Source organism: Serinus canaria, chromosome 2, assembly GCF_022539315.1.
Source record: "Serinus canaria isolate serCan28SL12 chromosome 2, serCan2020, whole genome shotgun sequence".
Classification (NCBI taxonomy): Eukaryota; Metazoa; Chordata; class Aves; order Passeriformes; family Fringillidae; genus Serinus; species Serinus canaria.
In genome coordinates this window covers 71092009-71116701 of record NC_066315.1, presented here as the reverse complement: position 1 = coordinate 71116701, position 24693 = coordinate 71092009, and the positions used below count along the sequence as shown (strand labels likewise).

Here is a 24693-nt window from a genome sequence, read left to right as displayed (position 1 = left end):
ACATCATCTACTAGGTTGCACATTGGTTGTCAGAAAAGGTTTGAGAAATATTGTTTACAGCGGGTTATCAGGCAAACTTGATAAGGTTACAGATATCATCCTTCATCAATTCAAGTTCAGTCATCACTAGATAGACATTGTGTAGATTTTCCAAACATGCACTTGCTTGTTGATATCAGTGCGACACCTGTCATTACTTGTTTTTTAGAAGATGCCTTCCAGGGTCTGATTATGATATCAGTCTAACTCTGTTTGTACTTCTGTCTGTTGCTGACAGAAGCTGTGAATTTTCTACAGTGTAATGGAAAAGTGGGGTGACTACTCTGTCCCCACATTTCTCCAAGTAGTAACAAAGAATCTCTAAGCGCTGTTTCTTTGTAATTTTAACGGTGTCTGATGCCACAGTGTTTCATTTCTGTGATGGAATGCCTGTATCTAAACAAGCAACACCTAGAAAATCTTCCCTCCTTTAGTGTGTGGTGCCTATGGGCAGGAAATAGATAATAAATCATCAAAATGTCAAAAATGACAGCATAACTGGCATGAAGAGTTAAAGCTGTATGAGAAAACTGCTTGGTCTTTAGGCATAGAATTCCTTGAAAAAAGTGGCTTTCTTCCTCATGTATTATCTGGGCATATAGCCCTTTCTCCTTTCTGCTGGCATTTTAATTCCAGTTCAGGCTCCCATTGTCTAGCACAGGCCTCTCCATGACTTCCCACCATTCATCCTGCTCATCTGGCCGAGAATCACAGCAATCTCCACAGACTTCCTAAACTTTTTCTTTTCCTTCCCAGGCGTTGGATTTCGAAAGCAAAAACTTGTATATTCTCAAAGTGGAAGCTGCCAACACTCATGTGGACCCTCGATTCCTGTACTTGGGGCCATTCAAGGACTCAGCTACAGTCAGGATTCAGGTGGAGGATGTCGATGAACCCCCCATGTTCAGCAGACCAGCATACATAATGGAAGTGAAAGAAGATGTTCCATTAAACAGTGTAATAGGAACAGTAACTGCTCAGGATCCAGATGCTGCCAAGAATCCTGTCAAGTAAGCATATACTACTTCGGCTTGCCTGTAAATTTTTTGCAGCCTTGATTTTGCTTTTATCACGTCGGCACACACAAAAAAATCCTTGCTTGAAACAATGTGAATTGTAGGGCATGCTTGAATATGGGGTATTGTACGTGGTAAATGATCTCTCATGCTTGAGCATATTTAGGTATGTGTGAATGTGTTTGCATGGCCTTTGCATCTTGAATTATATTGTGATCTCTTTAGTAACTAATGTATGTGGTTATTTCTACCATGAAAAAATTACTGCAAAAAGACTTCTGAGAAAATCTTAGTGTTTTCCTTCCATCTTTAACATTTTCCAGTGCGTCCTCTTGGCTATATGTCGGGGGGTGATCCAACAGCCTTTTCTTCTTCTGTCTTCTGTCCAGACCTGCTTAACAGAGGCCACATTCATCTTTTCTAAATCACAAGTAGAAATGCCTCAAAATCAGCTCATGTGCACACCCAGGCTCTGATCTCACCTCTATCAGTGCAAGGTTTGAAATATAAGAGTCAGTCTCATAAGCTTCATAAATTAAACTTGCTGTGAATCAATAAACTGTTCTTAGAGGAAGTGGAGGAAATGTTAAGGTTGGAGTAGCTATATCTAAGTCTTCTTTTTTTTTGTAAATTGTGTATTGTTTCAGTGCATACTGGAGTACTTAAGTCATACTGGATAGAGTATTATAGAACTTTTAAATTTTTGTGTTCTTTAATGAAAGTTCATTTCTACTGACGTGGCAGCAAGAGGAGGAATTGAAAAGTGCAGCAATATTAAATCCAGGTCAATTTTCAGCAGGTTTCTGAGTTGGGCACCTTGGAAATTCAACAGTAGCCTTTGATCAAAATAGAACAGTGCAGGTTTAATAAAAATCTAGTCCATCAATACTTTACACTTGTGCAAACAATTATCTTTCATCAAGATTTCTTATAGTAATGAGTAAGTTTTAAACTCTTAGCTCATCTTGTGAAAGCAGTAAATATTTTAATGTTAATTTCCTAGATGAACAAGCTAAATCTAAATATTTCTGTGTAGAAACTATCTTCAGTTTGCATAGCATGCCCTATACATGAATTCTTCTTCAAGACTAAGCCTTCTAACTTTAATTAAAGTTTTCTTAAATTTCTGTCATGATATGCAGCAATTCTCTGGCATTCTGGACCAGCAGAGCATAGTCACTTAAAGAGCAGCAAAATGTTTTTCTGACTTTGGTGAATCCCCAGGACAGAATGAACATCGTCTGCAGCACATTTTCATGGGCATGGGCATGCTAGCATGAAGATGAAAAATTGGTTGGGGTGACACCCAGGCCCCTTGCAGTCTTCATAGGAACCTGCTTTTTTATATGTGATGGCACCAGAGAGTGAGGGGAGTGCTTCCCTCCTTCCCTGTGGTGATAACTACAACCATTTGCATTTCACACCAGCACCAACTCCTAATTATAAGTGATTTACAGTGGTTGGGGACTATGCTGTTCATTGTTGAGTACTGCCTACCGGCTCTTTGCTATTAATTGAATGTGTGTGCTAAAACTTATCTAACTTTCAAAGAGCACTTCTTTAATACAGTATAAGTACTTTGCATATTTTAGTATCAGATAGTCATTGAGCAAAATTTAGCAGAAGTGTCAAAACTATGCAGTGCAGCAGAAAGCTTGTCTACTTTTTATCTTAATAGCATGCAACAGCCAAGTGCAAGGAGAAGAAAAATAAAAATCAGAAAGAGATTATAGTAATAGAAATAAACATAGCAAGAAATAAACGTGAAAATCAGTGAGAGAAAGGAAATCAGCAGAGAGCAGTAGCCTGAGAGATGTTAACTTGCAATAAATGTAATTTTATGGTGCTAATATCTTGGGTATCTGCTAGAATTTAGGGGCATGGGTTGAGTCTGCATCTTTTTGACAGGGTAATTTTTTTTTTCTATCATGCAATAGAGATGCTAAATCCGATTTTCACTCCAAGCTTTGGGGAAGATGCAATTAGACTGTATATATATGACTTGTCACTTGCTTGTCAATTTTTCTTGACAGTCAAAAATAAAATCTTTAGCCACTTGATATTACAATGAAAACCTTCCATTTTCTCCTCTACTTGAGTGAAGATTTCTCTTCTTAAACAAACTGAGCCCTAACTCTGTTAGATGAAAGCCCCTTTGATCTTCCATTAAAGGAAACCTTCACAATATCATTATGAAAATGCATTATGAAAAATTCACACACACATCCCTTCCTGACCCACAAATCTTCCTGACTTGTGGTTGCATTAGGCAGCAAGCTGCTGAGCATCAGAAGACAATGAAGCAATAGCAATTTATGAAGTGGATATCTGCCTGCCCTGGTTGTAAGGCTGCAGAACCATTTGTGACCTGTGTATTGGCAGAGCTAAATTGCATCAGTCTAAGTCTTCTAAGTAAGTTTTGGTCTGGTATGACATTGAGAAAATACAAAAATACACCATTACATGTTTGGCTACATTTGAATATGCATCCAAGTGTAGTAACATTAAGATGCTCCCAAGTAGCACTCTATGATCCAGAGGTGTTACAAAAAAAAAGTTTTGCATTCTACTTGTGTTTGAGCTACACATAAATAATATGAACCTCTGCATACTGATAAAAAAAACAATGCTGAAACTGGCACTGCTGTATTGTACATCAGATCTTTTTAAATTGCTAGCTGAGTTTTTTTGCTATAGTAACTCCTCAGAGGCATAATGAAGTTCATCAGTCACTGGAACTGTCTTCCTGCTGTGATTTGATTTACTAAAGTACCCCAGATGAGAATGATCTGCAAACAAATGTAAGGCTAAATTTTGTTTGTGTATTTTACTGACAACCTATTTGCATGTGTTAGATTCTCTCTTTTACCCTTCCCTTCTTCCTGTTGTGTACAAGGAGAGACTGGAGTCTGCACAGACACTTTTTAACTTCCTAGCTTGTCAATTCCTCAGAGCTTGAAAGAGATGAAGTCCTGAAGTCTGACAAATACACATCCTTAATTTCATTAAATAAATGTAAAAATTAGTTTGATATTGTCTACTTAATTCTTACTAGGTTGTGATCCAGAAGTCAGAATCAGCACCAATTCAAGATAATTAAAAATCCTTGATCAAAAGAGACTGGATTATGCAAACTGAGAAACAGAAGTGACAGTCTAGCTTATTAAAATCATCCTTCTAGAGCAGATTTAATGGTATAATTGGAATATACTTTAAATGCACTGACCTTGTATGTATTTTCTTTGGGATATGAAGAAATAAAATTAACATTCCATTAAGAAACTGTCTCTGATGGGTTTTTTTTTATGAGTTTGAATTTCCACTTTTCAAATGACTGAATATACATATAGCTTTATAAATACTTGTACTTTAAAATCCTTAATATCTTGAAAAAGAAGCCCTCAATGTTACAGCCCCGATAATCTTAGAAAAAGTCCAGAACCTTTTTTTTGCCTTCCAAAAACTGTGCCACAGATTGAATTTGGAAAATCTTTCAAAGATAGTGATTGCAATATACCAAGGCATTAAAATGTGCTAAGACAGTAAGATATTTTAAGTGCATTCAAAATATGAAGCTGGAGTGAAAGTAAAATTGAAGCAAAAACCCCCAATGAAGAGACAGCTCATGCCTAAAGGCAGTTGCTTATTTAAATGTCTTGCTGAATAAGAGTTTGAAACATAGTATTACAGTTAGCTGGAACAGCTAAACTGTGGAAAATCCTGATATTTCATTTTGAAGAAGAATACAGAATCTAGATTTAACTGCAAAATGGAAATACCAAAGTATTTCAGCTGAAAGGTGTGGAAATGAGCTACAGAATATCTGAAAATAATTGAATTCACAAGATACCAACATAATATTATATAAAACCTGAATGAATGAAAGTTAAAGTGAAATGTTTACCATATCAAATACTTAGTCAAAATATAAAAGAGTCAGACTAGTTTGTATAAACTTATTCCCATTAAGCATTTCAGCCAAGTCAACAATTTCACACGTGCTGTTTAGATTTAGACAAAGCAGCAAATTTTAAGCTGATGGTAACACCACAATGCTACATAAAGGAACGAAGTTAGTGACACCACAGATGACTTCCTGCAGCCAAAATTGCATTTCTGTCAGTGAAGTGACAGCAATGAATGAAAACTAAATCTGAACTCCTGAATTAGCAACGTTTGCCCATGCAAGCCCTACCAAAATATGTTAGCTTTTTGTGCTGGTACCTTTGAATGTCATTTGGGTGCTTCCCTAGGAATTACCTTGGTAAAAGAAAAACAGTTTAGTGCAAATAATTAATACTTTCCATTGTTTTGTTTAGAAAGGTAGGCTTCACTTAAATTCTTATTTTGGCATAAGACCTAATAAGTCTAATTTGCTGTAGGCATTATTTTATTTGCAAAGAATAAAGTTACAAGATAATTAACAAGTTAGTTCGTTTTAAAATTTTGGCAGAACCACATTTCAAATAGTTTCTTCTATTCCTCTTTCCATGCAAGGTGTTCCTCAGAATTTAAGAGACACTGCACAGGCACTAGGAAATCTGTGCAGAATGGAGGATCTGTTTTGCAGCTGCTTCTAGGGCAGAGCAGGGGAGAGAAATTTTTCTTCAGCCTCTGCCTTCCCCTGAATTCTGTGGTGGCAATGAACTTTGCCAGCCATTCTCCTGGCCCAGTTTTCATCTGACTGCTCACCAGCTCAGCTGTTGTCTTTAGCCTTGTGTGGACACAAGGGACAGCAGTAGCTGCCTTGTCTCCATCGATGTGGCGTGCAAGGAGACCAAGGGAGCACGCTGGGCTTCCTCAGGATCTGTCCTGCCTTGCACATGAGCACACAGTTGGGTTGGAAACAAGAGCAGAATAATGCAATTGCATTCTTGCTTTGGCAACATCAGAGGCATATTTCTGTCAAAAACCTCCATAATTTATGCACGAATTTTCCCTTCAGGAGAGATGAAACCAAGTCACAGCATTTGGATCAAGGTGGTAGTGCTCTCTCCCGGGAATTGGAGAGTTCTACTTTTAAACTTGGATTTAGTTCAGCTGAAAAAGCAAAAGATCAGATTGAAAATTTGAATCTGTATTTAGACTCTGAGCTCATCCAGAGCTTGTTAACATTCCTTTTCACATATAGGTACCATCAAGCAGGGCTGAGAATGTTAGCTTTAATGAGTTACAACAAACCTTTTTGTGATATGTGGAATAATGAATCTCTGTTCTCTGCTGACTTGGCTTGGGAGGGCAACCTTTTTAAATGCTGAGAAATGAAAAGTACAAATGCACCCCAGCTGTCACATTTTGTATCAGAAATGATTTGGAACAGTTGAGATATCAATCCATAAAAAGAGGGTTTTATAAAGGAAAAGCCAACTCAGCCTTAAAATAAACTTCGTATCTTTCAGGACACAGACTTCACATTTTTCACTAAAAACAAAGCTTTGATGATTCTCAGAGGTATGTAAATTCCACAGCAATTCATTTATTCAGTGACAATACTCCACCTTCTAAATCAAACCTCCAATGTGTCATTATCCAGCAGCTCAGAACTAGCTCTTTGTGTGAATACATAAAGACTCTGAAGCCTGTGCTGAAAACAAAAGGAAACCCCATTTGCTAGCTGTTTGATGTCTAGTCTTAGAAAATGGTTTTAGAACATAGAAATTAAAAGGAAAGCCTTCCTCTAACCCCTCTCTCTGTGTTTGCAGGTACTCTGTAGATCGTCACACTGATATGGACAGAGTATTCAACATCAATTCAGGAAATGGTTCGATATTCACTTCGAAACCCCTTGACCGGGAAACGCTGCTGTGGCACAACATTACAGTAATAGCAGCAGAGATCAGTAAGTTAAACCTAAATATGACTCCTGTCCCTGATGAAATGAATTTAGCCTTCTCGCTGAGTGTGTGGAAAGCGCAGCTGGGCACATGTCAGGTTTATGGATAGCCCACTCAATACTAATGAAGAAGCAGTAACTCTGCAAGAGGTTGTCGGCAGTTTTGTGTTTATTAGGGACACAGTTCATGAAGAGGTAACAGAGCAGGGAGAAAAGGTGGCAGTTCTGTGTTCTCTGATCAGTTATAGCCACTCTACATTTTTGAATGTGGTTGTTAAATTCTGAAACTGGTATGCAGCAAAACAGGTGATGTAAAGCCAGACTGCATTTCTTGGCTGAATTCCATCTCATTCAGGCTGGCTGTTTTCAAATAAGGCTCAGGTAGCGGGGCTGAGCTGGGTGCCCAGATCTAAGACATTTTGTGCATCTCTGTTTTTTACTTTGTGCACATCTTTCGAAATTACAAGCTGCAGTTACAAATCAGTCTGTCACTTAGTTTAGGATTTTTCCAAAGTAGTAATCTTGTGATAACACTAGACATGCTGATTTTAGAAGTCAAGCTGCCAGGGGGTCTAAGAAAAGGACATGTGTTCAAGATGGCCCTAATAAACAATCTGCTTTGTTTTAATACATCATCTGTAAGTACAGCACATGCTTGAATATCAGGGAATGCAACTCTCTTTGCTTTTGCAGAGTCACAGTGCCTATGTTTATGGTGGAATGGTAGGTAAGTTTAATATAAACACCAGTTCTGTGACTGTTTAATATAAACACCAGTTCTGTGGCTGTTACAATGCCTCTCTGTAACCCAGAGGCTAAAAAGCTTTTGATTTTTTGAGACTGTGTAAACTCTACTTTCTTTTTTGTATGTGGGTATGACTCAATTACCTGCTTAACAGTGAGAAGAGTGCAAAAAGCTCAAAATTACTTAACTCAACTTTCTTTATTGTGTAAGTCTTCTTTAAAACTGAAAACCTATGTAAAACAATGTTACTGAGGAAAGCAAATGGAGTTATATGAAGGAGTAGTGGGTATGAGCCTATAAGAATGACAGGACATTAATAATTTTCTCCCTGTCATGAAAGTTTGCACCTTTTAATGCTAGGTATGGGATTTCAGAGCACTGAATGTTAGTCACGTGGCTGTGTTTCTGTTAAGTTCTTGAAGATGGGTTCTAGGGTCAAAAATTATACACTGTAGGCAGCTCCTGGGTAGAGCAGAAGGGAAAAATAAATGCCTAAAAAGGAAAGAATAGCAAGAACATTTAGCATTGACAATGGCAAGAACACTTGTATTGACCCCAGCTGGGCTGAAATAACATGCAGTATAGAAAACTGTCCAAAAACGAGCTTAGCATCGATAGGAAGTACTCATTTGGTTTCTTGCTTCCTCCTCTAAGCACAGACCTTCTACTGCACCAAACCTTCTCAACCTTTTGTGTCTGACACAGGCTTCTGTCTTAATTACCATTCCTCTTTGGTCTGAATCCTTTCAGGCTGCAACAAACCTGCTTCCCAGAGTGTGCTTTACTAAGCCGAGACAAAATTTGGAATAACTAGGGTATATGTCTTCCAAAGGCATTTTTTTTATTTTGTTAAAATGTACTTTTCTGATCCAGGACACTTCACTAATTTTAGTCTCAAGAGAGTAGACTGGAAAGTATCACTGCCTCTTGTTCCTGGCAAACCCAGAAATTTCTAGCAAGGCTACTTAAAGTCCCATTCCACTAAATTCCATAGAAACACTCATTACTCTCAGTGACATTATCTCATCAAGCTCCAAGTATATTTCACTGAAGTAATCTACAAAAATATCTAGTCAGGTTACAGGCAGGATATGCATTCAAATGGGTGGGTGCTCCCTTTGATATAGGAAAAAAATAATTATAAAGTCATAAAGAGAAACACCTTTCAGTGATGACTGCTCTTGATTTGATTTTACAGTTAAAAAAAAATACAGAAGTTGTTTTGCCTCTGTCTAGAATTGTCAGTAAGTGTAGATTGCTCCAGTTCTAAGTGTTTTCCTTTTCCACCAGTATGAGCTGCAATTGCTCAGCAGCCCAGAGAATCAATCATGCTGTGACTGCTGCACATAAATAGTTGGTGAAATCCCAGGTCAGTACATCTGCCACTGCCAGACAGCAAACTGGCATTAAAATGGGTGACACAGGGCTAGTGAGCCACAGCTGCAGAATTACAGCTGATTTACCAAAGACAATTCCCAGAGTGTTTTTAAATATTTGCTACTTAACACTTATGGGTAAGTCAAACACTGGCAGGACTATGAGGCTGTATTCTGGAAAAAAACCACCTCTGTAATAGTTTTATTGCTGGCTCAGCAGAAAACATATCCCTATGCAAAGAAATAGATTTAAGCAGTTTGTTGAGTCTATGGAGATAGAGCCCAGCAGTAATTAAGGGATAATGCTAACAAATGAACCTACATGAATTAATTTGCACAAATAATTTGAAAGATGATGACACAAAATATAAAAAAAAATATTTTAAGATGTATTTTGTTTTCATTAAATCAGAGAAGAGGCATATATTCATAGAGCCTAGAGTTTATATCAGTCTTCTGTTTATTACAGTATGATTTTAAATTGTGAGAACCTTAAGCACCTAGAAGTAAAATGAAAATATGTATGTTTAGGTTTAAAAAGCAGGAAAGAAAACAATTCTCCTTCTTTAGAGGAAAAGAAACATGTTTGTCAATATATTTCAATGTATTTGTTTGCAAAGTGTGCCCTACAAAATAGTCTTGCCAATGGTCCTGTGACTTCAAATGAATGCCTTTGATTTCTGCCTGTTGTAAAAATTCAACTCTTTTATTGATGTATTTTAGCAAAGAATTCAGCTCACTCCATATTATACATAAACTGCTATTTTATACATCGAATGAATTTAGCCCAATGGCTGATATTAGAAGGAGGTTTATGCCTAATGGAATCATATTAACTTCAATGGGACTGTGGAGCCTTAAAGCACAATATTTTGTCTAAATGACTGAGCTCTGTAATACAAATAAGAAATGCCAGTTTTGGAGAAGGCATTTTCACATTTCTGAAAGGATGATAAACACATTAATAGGACTTTTATTAAAGTCAACAAGCTACTATAATGAATAAATAGAAGCTGCTATAATGAATAAATATAATAATAAAACCAGCAAGCTACTATAATGAATGCTTGTAGAGGAATATAGAGTCTCAGATCTGCTATATTTTATTGTACTATTTTTTCACTTGAATGATAGGTTAAAATGCATTGATAAACCATGTTAACGTGGGTAGGAGATCAACATAGGAAATTCAGTAAGAACCCTCATGTAGGAGAGGGGAAGGTATTTATTTTAAAATAAATTACCTCAATCACACTCTTTTCCTCATATTTCTCCCTCTCACATTCCCATACCCACATAATCCTAGGTGGATATTGTGTGATATGCAGCACAAAGGAGACAGATCAGTGGCAGTGTTTCTTGGATTTCTTTCAATTAGTGATGACAAATTTCTTTGGGACCAGATCTTGTACATTTTAGGAGTCACTGCTTGTTATGGTGTGACTTTTCTCAGAATCTTGCCTATTTCACCATGCATGGCCCTAGGCAAGGTTACTGCCACTGCTTTTCTTCCTTATTCCCTGTATCATTTTGACTAAAGCCTGTCTCCTCCCAGCAGAAAAAGGAATGGTCTATACAGTATGGTATGCTTCCAGATGTTTTCATTTTTTCCAGAAAGATGACAGTATTGTCATTAATATTCTATTACTTCAATTTCAGTCTCTTCGCCCTATGCAGTCCTTATAGATTAAAAAAAAGATTGCTTACCTAGGGGGATCTGCAGGTTCTATATAGAGTTCATGTTTTTCAGCTGGTACACTTCAGTATTTACTCTAGAACATCAGACAAAACAATTCACAACAGGTTAGAAAGCATCTGTGATCACAGCTGCAGTTACTATTTCTATAAAATAATGATTACCATGGTAGCTTAATGAACTGTGCCACAAGATTTGTAGGGCACAAAGTATTATATTTAACAAGTGGAGAAGAAAAAACCCACTCAATCTCATCCTCATGACTCTTCCTGGTAGAGAGCTAAGGAAGGGAATATGTTCTAGACACTTCACTGCCACCAAACAGTATCAGTCAGGCTAGTAAAAAGATTTAATTTAGTTCCAGTATTATATTTACATATATCACACATACATTCATAATCACACTTGGAATGATCAAAGGAATTTATAAATTGGACTCCTACTCTGTCATAACTCTATATTTACACAGAATTAGTGTAATGATACTACATTCATCCCATAACACACTCACCAGAAATCAACAGAATGTAAGTGAAGTGCTCTGAGTGAGAAGAATTGAGCTACCAAGTCTGTCCTTTTCTTCCATTGCACTGAGTCAGTAACTGGGCTAAATAAAATCTCCATTCTGGTTTTGTCATTTCAGACAACCCCAAACAAAGCAGCCGTGTCCCCGTGTTCATTAAGGTCTTGGATGTGAATGACAACGCTCCAGAGTTTGCCATGTTTTACGAGACCTTCGTCTGTGAAAACGCAAAGGCAGAACAGGTGTGTTGCCCACTTGTACTCAGAAAATATTCCAAATTAAATGAGTTTTGCTGCTACTCTTGCATTACCTCATCAAGCGGTGTACTTTGCATTGCATCAAACTTAATTGCAAAATTAAACAGTGGCTGCACAGTGTCTGATTTCACTCAGTATTCTTCCAGCTGACATGATGGTATGTTTTGGAATGTTATTTTCTGTACTGCACCTTGTTACCCCTGATTTATTTTCATTCTTTCATCCTTTGCTTTATTCAGGCACCTCCAGTGTCTCCTTCAAAAACAGTTTCATGTCTGTAAATGTTACAGGTCATGTCTGTGATACAACTATATCCTTCTAGATAGCTCTCAGTTTACCACTCCTATTGTGAAGTAGTTCAAAGCTGCAGATGATCTGGAAGATTCAGCCAAACAATTTCTGTGACATGAGATTTGGGTAGATAAATATAAATTCAGCTTGGACTGTCTCACCTTTCATCTCTATTCCTTGTCAGATGCAAAGGTTTCCTACCCATCTGCAGTGGCATTAACCCAAGCCTTCTGGTGAAATCAACATGGTTTTCCTGCCAGCTTTCAAATTCATTATGTCACTCCCTGATGGTATAGGATATAATAGTATGGTGACCCCAAACAGCATAAGCAGCATGTGGATGACTCTTCTTGAGCTCACCATAGCAACATCATCTGCCTTGAAGCAGAAGAAAAAAATTAGTACAAAAGATTGCTTTTACAGGTTTTTTTAGAGTATGTAAATAATTATAAAGTTCACTGACTTAGGAGATAATTTTGTTCTTATTGTTTCAGCTGATACAAACATTAAGTGCTGTTGATAAAGATGACTCTTACAATGGACATCAGTTTTCATTCTCCTTAGCTCCTGAGGCAGCCAGCAGCTCAAACTTTACACTACAGGACAACAGAGGTGAATTTCTAGGAAGACTTTTCTTTATTATCTTATCCTTGCTTTCAGTCTTCAGATGAAGATTTAATGCATGCTTTGTGTTTCCAGACAACACAGCAGGGATTTTCACTCGAAAAACCAGATATAACCGGCATGAAACAAGTACCTACTTCCTGCCAGTGGTAATATCAGACAATGATTACCCCATCCAGAGCAGCACTGAAACAGTGACTATTCGAGTGTGTGCTTGTGACCATCGGGGAAAGAGGCTGTCCTGTAATGCAGAAGCCTTGATTCATCCTACTGGTCTTAGCACTGGGGCTCTTATTGCCATTCTTCTCTGCATCATTATATTACTTGGTAAGTAGCTCAGGGACATTTTGTTCCTTTCATGGTCATTTTGCATTGCTGTAATGATTATTCCAAGACTAGTACAAAGGAAAAGTGAAGACATCATTGTCTTATCCTGTGAATATATCATTGTATTTCTTCTGAGGGCTGCTACAGACGGGGTGTATAGGGCACAACCAATCTAACCTTAATTATCTAAAAGTTAGCCATAGGTGAGGGAGAGGGTACAGCTGGGCTCTACTCCCTCTGTTCAATGGAAAGAGACACCTGTAGAGAGACATTCATCCCATCCCATCCCATCCCATCCCATCCTTTACTGGTATCTGAGGAGGACCAGACACATTACTCATAACCCTCTGCAGGTGTCCATCCCTTTCTGTTGCCCATAGAAAGAAGGCAGATAACTTAATTTTGAAGAATTAACTTTCCATTTCTAAACTGAGGAGAGAAAAGTCTCAGTGCTTTTATTCTGTTGGAAAAGGATGTTGAATGATACTGAGGGACTCTCTCAAAGACGGCAGGGTCCTCCATTTTAGCCACCATTAGAAAGGGGTTGGATCCTGAGTGTGGAGGATGTGCAGAGCTCTGGTTATGGCACTTACAGGTGGTCAACCATATATGTATATATATATATGTGTGTATATATATATATATATATATATATGTGTATATATATATATATATATATATATATATATATATGTGTGTATATATATATATATATATATATATATATATATATATATATATATATATATAGGCAGTTTTCAACATCTCTCACATAGCTGCCAGGTTCCACCCCTCTTGTACTGCAAACAGAAACAGAGATAGTTGGTCACTCAGCCATTATTCATCCGGGGACAACTGCACAGTACAACATAGGCTGCTCTCTGGGAGGTGTTATTAGGATGACAGGAGAAATGGAGGGAGTCACACCAATTTTACAGCAGTAGGGTCAGGCAGGGAACAAAATGTTTCCTTCATAATTCTACTTCTTTTTACCATACTCCTACCTTCCTTGGACATGCTTCTCTCACCACTGCAGAGTCGTCCTGATATTTTCTTTTAACAAAATTTCCTTCTCCATTAATGAGTCAAAGATGAGGTTGTGGTTCTCAGACTCTAACAATGTAGTCATGGCTTGCTCAAATAAGCCTTATCCCATTTTCAGAAAAGATTCCCACAATAACAATCTGATCTTTAATTCACCATTAAATTCATTTTTCAAAACATGGTATCATTGCCCCTAAGGGCTTAGCTCACTTTGTATTAAGTTCCTTACCAGAAAAAGTAATGTAATGCTGCAGGTAGTCTTGCACTCGTTAGTACAACTGTGCTCATTAATATCAATCTGACATTAAACGATTTCCTGTTTTATGTCAATCGAAAATAATTGATTCTGTGTGCTAAGCAGCACTTTATGTCAATTACTGCTCATGCCACCATGCACCATAAGCAGATTTTCAATTAACTCAGCTATATAATTTTCTATTTTCAGGTTGGTTGCAGGGTTTGAATGTGCAACCACTACTGAGTGAAAAACAATACTCTGGGCAGACCAGAACCACAACTCAAAGTTTAGCAGCAACAAAAAGTGCCTGTAAATTGCTAGGTTTATTTGCAGTTTGAGTAAGTTTATCATCTCATCAGGAGGTTTCAGATACTGCTGAACACAGACATGCAAATAAAGGCGATATACTTCAACATGTAGCTTGTGATGGGGTCTTTTTCCTGCAAGTTCAGCACAAAGCAGTAAAATCCACGCATCAGACATGTGATGTATTTATCAAAGCCTCATCCTTGCATATTCTGTGTAACACTGTTTTTGTAATGTGATCTTCAGCAACTCTTTGATGTAAAATCTATCATTCTTTGCTTTCTCAGACCATTCTACCAGTCACTGTTCCCAGAAGCCCATTCCAAACTGATACTGTGTTTTTCAAGTTCCCAAAATAGTCTCTAGTTATCTCTCTTCTTTCATACACACCTTCCATCAGTCCTTCCACACAGTGCCACAGCTTTTTGCTCTTGAGGAAGACAATCATCTCTCTCTGCATTTTTGCACAGTAGCATGAAGAAGCACCACTCAAACTAGGACCCTTCTCTGACACCATGAGTAAATTCTCATCATTAGGCTGAGGTCCTAATGCAATCTGAACCACCTCTCCTAATCCTTCAACTTCACCATCCATTTCCTTTCAACTCATATTTACAGATGTTCTTCCTTATTCACAGTATTCCTATGGTAATACACAGCATTTTCCTACTTTTTCCTGTATTTATGGTGACTTTCCATAGTCAATCTACAAGATGCTTGGGCACACCTACAGACAGTATTTTGCTCTAAGCAGTCCTGAAGGGGAACTCATTATTAAAAACCAAGCAACCAAATCAAACAAAAAAACCCACACCAGAAAAAAACCCACTCAAAATCCAACCAACACAAACAAACAAAAAGAAACAAAAACCAACCACCTTCCCTGACCAAAAGAAAAACCCACCAGAATTTGTCTGTCAAAGGAAACCAAGAATTATAAGGTTTAATGAAATTAAGTTTTGGGCTGCGGACACCCTTAGTCCTTGATGTTTGCCTTAAAAGGTTACAACTGAGGAAAGGACTGGAAAAAAAATTCTTTACCAGTTACTGTGCTTGACTCACACGCCATTTAGAAGCAAAGCTGACATGAAGGATCATTGTGATCCACCTTATCATCTCAAATCAATGAGTTTAGGCATTTCTGCTTTGCTTTGCTATGAAAAAACTGTAAAGACAGCAAGATGTGTCCTTCCTTGGAGTTTTAGCAGCAGAGCTGAAACGCTGGGCACTGTAGACCTCAGACTACCAAAGCAACACTGACAGCAGAAATACATCTCTGCTCCTTGCTACTGTTCATTTGTCAATATTCAGCCATTTACATCTTAATGTAGAATCCAGCTAAGAAATCTGAAACTAGCTTCTGCAGGAAAGTGTTGACCATATCCGTTTCCACGCTCCGTGTCTACTTCTCCGTCACTACTGAAAATCTTTATTGAGTAAAACCATTAAAATTTGCATCAGAATCATGGAAAAATTCCTTCCCTCCAAATAAATGAAAAGTGTGTGTATGCAAACACACACTTAACAATGAAAGGCATAAAATATCTTTTAGAAATCTGCCTTTGTCAGATTAAAAAATACTTTTATTGTATCTCATCAGTCCATTATTTAATTTGTGCAGTTTTCAAGGCAATGTACATTGTAAAAACCTTCCAGGGAAGTTAATAAAACTCAAATTTTGTGCTGGCTGAAAATCTGCTCCATGTTCCAAGCTTTATTCCCACAGGAGCATCTTGAAATTCTGCTTTGCTAAGACCAGTAGCTACCATCCTTGTCCATAGCAGAAGTTGCACATTGTCCAAGGGGTTCAACATAAATAACATCTGCTGTTACTTATTCTGGAGAAAGTGCTTCCTCCTTCCTAGAAATCATGAAACTAGTTCTGTTCTCAAGGTGACAAAATTAGGATATGGCTCTGGGTAGCAAAGTGCCTACCAGCAAAAAGACGCTCTGCTTCGCTTCCTACAAGCTTGGTATCTCCTTTCTTCTGTGCATCCATGCCATTTCATCTCCCAAGGAACTCACAGGCAGAGCAAGTGCAGCTTGAAAATCTGATGTGCACATTTTCAGGTTTTCAAAACATCTTCTCAACCTTCAAGCTCAAGCAGAGGCGCAGCATTTCTTCTGGGCTTTAATGGAGTTGGGGATTAACCTTCTTTCCCTTTCTCTTTCGCTGTTGTTTTTGTTTGCAGTTACTGTGGTGCTGTTTGCAGCACTGAGACGGCAGCGGAAAAAAGAGCCTTTGATAATTTCCAAAGAAGACATCAGAGACAACATTGTCAGTTATAACGATGAAGGTGGCGGAGAGGAAGACACCCAGGCGTTTGATATTGGCACGCTGAGGAATCCCGAAGCCATAGATGATAATAAATTACGCAGAGACATTGTGCCAGAAACGCTTTTTCTGCCGCGGCGGACTGCAACGGCGCGAGATAACACGGATGTCAGAGATTTCATTAACCAAAGGTTAAAGGAAAATGATACAGATCCAACAGCACCCCCGTATGACTCATTAGCAACCTACGCGTACGAAGGTAATGGTTCTGTGGCCGAGTCCCTCAGCTCCTTGGAGTCGGTGACTACAGACGGAGATCAGGACTACGATTACCTCAGTGACTGGGGACCTCGGTTTAAAAAGCTGGCAGATATGTATGGCTCAATGGACAGTGACAAAGACTCTTAATATGTTGACTTTTTTTTTTTCCTCTTCTTTTTTCTGTTCCTCATTCCCAGAAACAGCATTGGGATATGTGAAGTGGCTATTTCTTTCTGTTTCTCCACAGCTCTTTGAAAGGGTTCTCTATTCTACCCATATGAATTGTCTAATGACTGCAGTCTGTGTGGGTTAGCCATCAGTAAACTTTCTCTAGTATCATTTTATGAGCTTCCAAGAGGCAAAATCCTTAATTTTTGAGTGCATCCAGTTTACCAAGCCAATCTTACAGGCACAGCAGTAGTGGAGGGGAAAAAAAAGGATTAGATGGGGAGCAATATTTTTACTTGTTCTTCTTATATTGTAAATTGGAGTATATTACTGTTTAAGCTCACTTGCTTTTTACTTGTATTCAGACTATTCAGCTCAGACGACTGCTCTGTCAATTGTGTATTGCACATCCCAATGTAATGAGGTACCCTAGTTTACCCTATGTATTATAGTCAAAAGTAGTGGTAATGGAATGAAGGTTTATTATACAAGTAGAGTAAGCTGAGAAAAGAACATCAAACACGCATTTTACTCATGAGGAGGGTAGAGAGGCTTAATGGTCATTTAAACCTGAGTGTTTCTCTAGAACTCACCATTTCCCCATTGCACTGAATCATACTAACACACACATATATATAATTCATTGACTGCTCTGTATATATTCTTTGGACCTAGCATTGCTGGAGAGATGTGTGTGTGTGCACGTGTGTGTGGTCAGTAGCCCCAATATATAATTCTTAGATGGTTTCCTCATTCTAACCCAGGCTTGCTTTGTGATGCAGGGAAAGTCATCCAATCCAGCTCCAGATTAGGTCATGACTTGGAGGAAGGAACAGATCATAACTGGGCTATTGCTTGCACTTCCCCAGTCAGTCTCCACCTGCACATCAGTTCAGTGATGGCCGCTCTCCTGGAGACATTGTAGTCATGGTGTTCATACCCAGCTACTCCTGCCTGTTTTCATGTGCAGGTGGGGAGGAGTCACCTCAAGGTGACTGCAACCCTCTGGGGCAGAAGGAGCAACTGCAGAGGAGGAAAGTGGTTTTTTTTATGTCTTGACCTTCTCTGCCTGGATGTCCAGGGTGGATTCCTGACTGACTCTCTGCCCAGTTTTGCTATCTGTAAAATGGGGAAATAATGCCTACCTCATCAGGATGTTGCAAGAACTATGTAAGACATTTGGAAAATGCTTTAGAAATTGAAAACACTGGCATTCTGCCAGAGGAAGTAACTTTTCATGCTTTTTTGTTTTCTTCCAGACTCAAGCCCTGAACAAATAATGGTCATTCCAGTGACCTGAAAGGGGGGTTTATAATTATAACTCATTTTTTAAAGTAAACTACTCAGTCAGGGTTGTCAAAGACTTCAACTAAAGGTAAAATTTTAACCACAATTTTCTGTGTGTGTGTTTCTCCGGTTTGCCAAGCTAAGTAATTTTTGTCCAGGTGTGGAGTGGGGGAAGTTGCCATAGTCTTAGGCCAAAACAGTTTTCTTTATAGCTTGCACACCACTCAGTATTTCAGTTGGTTTTTCAAACATGTAGTGGATGCTCTTCAAACCCAGACATCCAGGAGAGGCTCTCTGGAGAAAACGCTAAGGTTCTGCCATGGGGCATATCCAATTCCAGGAGTTAAATGCCGTCCTGTGTCCCATATTAGGGAACCAGCCCATAGCACTGTGCCAAGGAAAGAAGGAATTACTATTTTTAAAATACCTCATGTGTAACTATTCTAATTTATTTCATGGAACAGTATTTAATACCAGAATTACAGGAATGGATCTATTTTCCTCCTCCCCCAGATTTAAAGTAAATAATTTTGAAAATTAAACAGCTCCAATTTACTCCAGAAATAAAGAGAGATGAGAAAAAGGTTAATAAACAGAAAACTAAAGGCAATTAAAAATTTATCCCTGGAATTCATTACTCCTTGTGAGTTAAGGAGAGCAGTAGGAGTCCCAAGTATTAGACTTTTACAACCACAATACCAGAATTTTAGATTTTGTGGTCCAGCTCAGAGTGAAGAAGATGAGCCAGCCATGCTGTCCCTGGCTGGGCAGGGAAGGCCTCATTGAGTGCTGCACACCTGTAGGTGTAGAGCAGAGCAGCTAATGGCTGGCAGATGCCCAGCACTAAAGATTGGATGCTTTCAGCACAGGGGAGCCCAGAGTTGCCAAGGGTCCAGAGCCCTAGGCCTCCCTGGTGGAAGCCTCTCAGAGTGTTTAAGTCCAACAGAATATGGTTCCCTACTCCATCACTTGCTGGGGTGCTGAGCTGTTGCACCCATCATAATGGCAATGGCACGGCTTGAGCCTTATTATGGCCTCTTAGGGCCCCTAAGTAATTTACAATGCTACAAGCCTAGCTCTTCATGGCTTCCTTGAATTGGAACTTCTAGGAAGCAATCTGTCCAAAAGCTGGCTCTGGCAGACAGGAGAGACCATCTGGATTTCAGACATGTGGAGGAGCAGCAGATGCTTAGCACCACCTGCCCCAGATCCCTCACAGCTCCCCTCGCACAGTGTCAGTGGGGCCAGCACATCCCTCCAGGGGCTCTCCCCAGTGGCTTTCTAACACATCCGTCCCTCATCCTTCACTCTGGGGTTGCCTCCAGCAAATAGCCCCAAGCTCAGAATCCAGCTGGATGCCCAAAGTGAGCCAGTGACTGTCCCTTCCCTTCCTTTAGCCTCGAGGAAACAGATTGGTGTGTGGAGGGGATGGCAGAGGTGGCTGTGATGCTGTTCAGCCCTGCAAGCCACCTCCAGCTCACTGGGAAGAGGGAGCCAATGGCGCTTGGCTGAAGACAGCCCTGGTGCCCTGCAGGGGCTGGGCCACTCTGCAAGTCAGCAGCCTGCATTAGTCACTTCTTGGGTGGGATAATGAGACAGCAGGACCAGTCAACTCCTTGTAACTATTTTCCTATGTTTGTACAGTGATTTAGTGATTGTTAGTAGCATTCCAAGCGCAAGTTTTTGGTTGGTTTTGGGTTTTTTTCCTTTTAATTCAGAGCTGGTTTTATCTTGTCCATTGAGTGACACAGTAAATAATAGAGAGTGGCTACTCGTGCCTGTTATGTAAATATATTATAGATATAAAATTATGTTATGTCACCACAAATATGGTGCCTGAATAGCAAATGCATTCTTCTAAGAAAATTTGAGGCAAACTTGCATCCAAATTATTATTTATGCATCTGGGTTTTAAGGTCTATTTTTTTCCTGCAAATTAAATGGATTTAGCATCTCTCAAACAGCAAGGAGGCTTCAATTCTTTCTTTTCTTCTTGCTTGGCAGTACCACAAAGTGCAATTTATAAAATCAGTACTGCATTCTAAATATTGAAAGTGCCATATTGCAGTGAATACAAACCTTTGCAGTAGTATTTCTTTGCACTTTGTTGCATGGTGGCGTGCTAGATGATAGAAATGAGTATTTAACAATGCTTTCACACAGTGCTACAATTGTCATTTGTAGATAACTAGTTATTGGACTATGGGCTATGAAGTGGCTTTCAAGGCTGTTTTAAGCCTGCCCCTCTTACAACCACACCTACTTCAGAAGAGGAAATATTATTAGGCAGTTTAGCTAAACCTGGTAGAGAGACGAAAATGCAGTTGGCTTTCAATTTGGGAAAGCATCTGGCCTAACAATAAGAAACATATTAAAAGATGCCAAGGAATTCAGTGGAGTCAACATGAAACAGGGACTTGGTAGGCTATGCCAGCCATGCTACTGCAGAACAATAACATCTCTACACTTGAAATGGAATAAGGTTTCTACAGTAACTATTTCATCCCAACTCCCAAGAGAGTCACTTTACCCCAGAAAACTGGTGGGGAGTTGTTTTTGGTTTGTGTTCGCTGGTGTGTTTTTTTACCCCAGGAGAGCTACTTCAGGTTAAACCCAATTCTATCCCACAGCAACACCAGTTTAGGGAGACACAGCAGCCCATGCCTCCACTGCAGCTGTTTCAGGACAGCTATACAAGTATCCCTCTATGCTTGGAAGAGAGCTGAGGCAAAGACTTGCAGAGAGCTCTGTACAAGGCTCTACCAGCAGTATCACGAGACTGAGATGTGTTCTCAAACCTGAGAGAGATGGAATTGTGTCTAACCATGAGAAAACCAAATTCTCAGTATTTTTCAGTTATATCTGTGCTGGAAAAGATAGGTAGTAGAAGAATATGTCGCCTGTACCAGCAGAAATATTTTCTAAATTTTTCCTAAGAAACACATTTGTCTGGTCTTGCTTCAGGTGTTTCTTCACTGTTAAACGTGAATGGAAGAGACAACTTCAAATAATACACTTTAGGAAGTAGCAGTCTACATTACAAGTTACAGCTTTCCCATTTATCTGTTGCAAAAACAAAACAAGAAAAAAAATCCCACAAAACTAAGGGAATGAGTATCTGCAGTACCATAAACCCAGAACAGTCATAGAGAAGTATAACAGAGAGAAGTGGCTTTAGAAATGTATGTCTGCACATGTACAGTTTGAAAATCAGAATTATCCATGTTGAGCAGAATGAGCAGTGGATTTCCAACATTTTCAGGTTTCCTGACACACCAGAGGGAGATCTGCCTGGATAGGGAGAAGGACATTGCTTTTACACCAAGCAACTTAAATCCAGGCTGTTTCCACGTAGATCTCTCAGAAAGAAAGGCACATGTTAAATTGCTGCAGCAGAACTATCTTGGTGGTCTTCTGCAGGGTGATTCCTGACAGTGGTTTTGAGCAGGTAACTCTCTGCAAGCACCACTGTGTTAATCTACCTGCCACCATCTCTAGAAAGGTCTCTCCATGTTTTCTTTGGCTATGAGAAGCGTTGAAGTGTTCAGAAGACCACTGTCTCAAATGGATGCTGCCATGCCCTGCCCATTTGCATTTCAATTAACTCTGCAGTCTGAGCTGCCTCATCAAATGAGAGCTGACAAAGTAACAGTCATTATGCTGCTTCCAGTGAGTATGAAATGTCATAAGCTGTGAAAGGCAGGATTTTTCCAACCCATCTACACCTCTGAAACAGCAGCCTCATCCAATAAACGTCAAAGCCACAATATTTTTTGCTTTCAGTTCAGTCTTTATAAAGAGTTCTTTTCTCAGAGATTGTATCTGTACTTAAAGAGGAACAAAAGCATATTTAATGTCTACAGACTCATGCATTGCTCCAGAAAGAGAGAAAAACACAGAACTCTAACACAATGCTTTAATACCAGTCTCTGCCCTCAGCAGTTTTATTTAAGCCAGCTGAAACAATCTTGATCCTGCCCATCATTTTGCAATATTACACTTTTGAGCCCAAACCTGTGTTTGTCATACACTAAAACAGTTTTCCGAACAGTTCATAAAATTCAGCAGCAGGTATCCAAGAGCTGTGGCTGGGGTTGTAGGAAGTACAGGTGTCAAAGAACTGAACATTTCAAGAAGAGCAGGAGGTGAATTGCTTGGGGGGGTGAGGGGAGGTAGTCAGTCATATGCAAGGCAGGCCCATGGCACTTAAAAACCACAAAGCTATCATCTTGTGCGTTGAGTTACTGGATTTCAGAGGAGTTTTTACAGAACCTGCCCTTATCCTTTTATCTTCATGTATCTTTGGCTTTCTTTAAAAATAAATTTTAAAAGAAGAAAAAAAAAAAGAAGAAAAAAAATGAAAAGGAGCTGCTATGTTTAAATTTCTCCTACCACAAAGTCGATTTGACAAATAAGGCATAAGTCCAGCATATAGAGAAATCCTTTCCATTCCCATGGGCTTTTGACTTTTCCTATGAGACTGCACTATTTATGTAAATATACTTGGAGACACTTTCTATAAGCTTTTAGTTTTCTATGATCTATTACCTTAGTGTTTATTAAAGATACAAACTTATAGAACTATTAAGTATTCAGGTGAACACAACAAAGAAAGAACACTGCAAACACAAAATCATTCTGGATTTTGACATATAAAATTCTCTTCAGAATCACTGTACTGTTTTAATTCTGTGATTACTTTCATTGCTTTGAAAAAATTAAACTTTAAAGAAAGGCCTTATAATAAATGCTATGTGCATCTTAACTGTGTTACTGAGCGAAATCAATCTGGCAAACTCCTATTGCGATTTGTGATTTTTTTTTAAACCCTTTAAAATAAATGCTTTTTGGTATTGATTTTTTTTTAATTAAAAATACTTCCAAGCATAAATTGAAAATGATGCCTCCACCTGGGAAGATTTACTTGCTGGCATGCTCGAGCCACAGTCTCTCATGATGTCATCCCCTGGTTGTGCCAAGGGAGCCTCAGCATTGGATGGATCTGTCATTGCTCAGCAGAGAGCAATGAGACATTTGTGGGTAACAGTTCTGTCACCCAAGAGGTTTACACCTTGAACTTCCCTGTGTTGCAGAGGGACCCATGCTGGAATGATTATCTTTTCTGCAGCGTGGATGGGCAATTTGTTTTTGTCAAATGGAAAGTGTGCACTCTCTCCCTTATATTTCCTGTTCACTGTACTGGCTTCTTTTTCTGGGGTTGGGGAGGGCAGGGGGAAATGAAATTTAAGGATTTGATGAGAAACCAATTTAAACAACAATTTCTCACAGACAGAGTGAATTTGCCTTTTTGCAAATTGATTTTTGTAACAAGTTATTTATATGATATTACTTAATAAATTGTTTTTTCTAACTTGTTTTTTTTTTCTAATTCTCTCAATCAATGCTATGTATTTACAACACTATCATAATGATAAACCTTTGAAAAGATTCTCCAATCACTTTAAGACAAAGGGCGAAATTGACTCGGTCTTTGAAATTCCATTCTTAAGTGTCTGGTGTGCACCATGCTATAAAAGCAGTAGGATCACTATTCTGTGATCATTGAGGCCCCCCAACAGTGGTGTAATTCCAGAAGGAATCATCCACAAGGAGGATATTAGTCTGTGATCACAAGCCTAATTTTGACTAGCCAAGGTTTCCCAGGGGGGCAGCAGAAGCTTTGTCAAGGTAAAGTGTGCAAAATGCCTTTATTTAAGCATATAAAGATCACATAATTTATAATAGCACTGTTCGGTTATTTGTCTTTCATCATGTGAGATTAAAAAAATAATTAGTCTCACTGCAGTTATGGAGAGTCCAAATGTCATTTGCAGTATCTTTTTACATAAGAAGAACAACCTCCTGAGAAAATTCTTCATTTTAATACTCCCTTAATAAAAGAGCTGTCTATATCTCCAGAAATTCCATCATATTTAAAGGACAAGGACAAAGAAAGAATGGGAAAGGTCACAGCAAAGTAATATTTCATTAAAAGCATTAGAGTGAACCACAAAATCAAACAGTTTAGCACTGAAACCCACACAGGGTTTATGAAAGGACTAAGTTCTGAAGTGATATAGCCCAAATATCCACCTGCAATTTTGGTGAAGCTCCAGAAGAAAACCTCTGTATGAGTGGCCAAAAAACCCCAGCTTTTAAAAACAATTGGAGATTACAAGGATATAAATACAAAAGTCTACACAGTTTTTTGTTTACCTCATTGTGTAAACACCAAACCGGGGAAACTGAGCATGGCACTGTACAGGAGGATGCATCTACTGCCCACCTACTCCCTTCAGCAGGGGCACACCCACACACGTGCAGGTGCAAGCACAGAGAGGCTGCAGTGACCCCATCTCTGTTCCTTTGTGCATCAGAGCAGCCCTA

The 24693-nt window shown here is 38.9% G+C and overlaps 1 protein-coding gene across 1 annotated transcript in view; it reads left to right on the top strand.

Moving 5' to 3' along the window:
• The window catches only part of LOC103820122 (cadherin-6), a 102809-nt gene extending 79218 nt beyond the window's left edge, over positions 1-23591 (top strand). Inside the window, exons 7-12 of the mRNA XM_009094783.4 lie at positions 796-1049; positions 6758-6894; positions 11349-11470; positions 12271-12388; positions 12476-12727; positions 16508-23591. Of these exons, the coding sequence (XP_009093031.2) occupies positions 796-1049; positions 6758-6894; positions 11349-11470; positions 12271-12388; positions 12476-12727; positions 16508-16998 (1374 nt within the window). The 3' untranslated portion in view covers positions 16999-23591. The remainder of the gene's footprint in view (positions 1-795; positions 1050-6757; positions 6895-11348; positions 11471-12270; positions 12389-12475; positions 12728-16507) is intronic.
• Positions 23592-24693: the final 1102 nt, after the last annotated feature.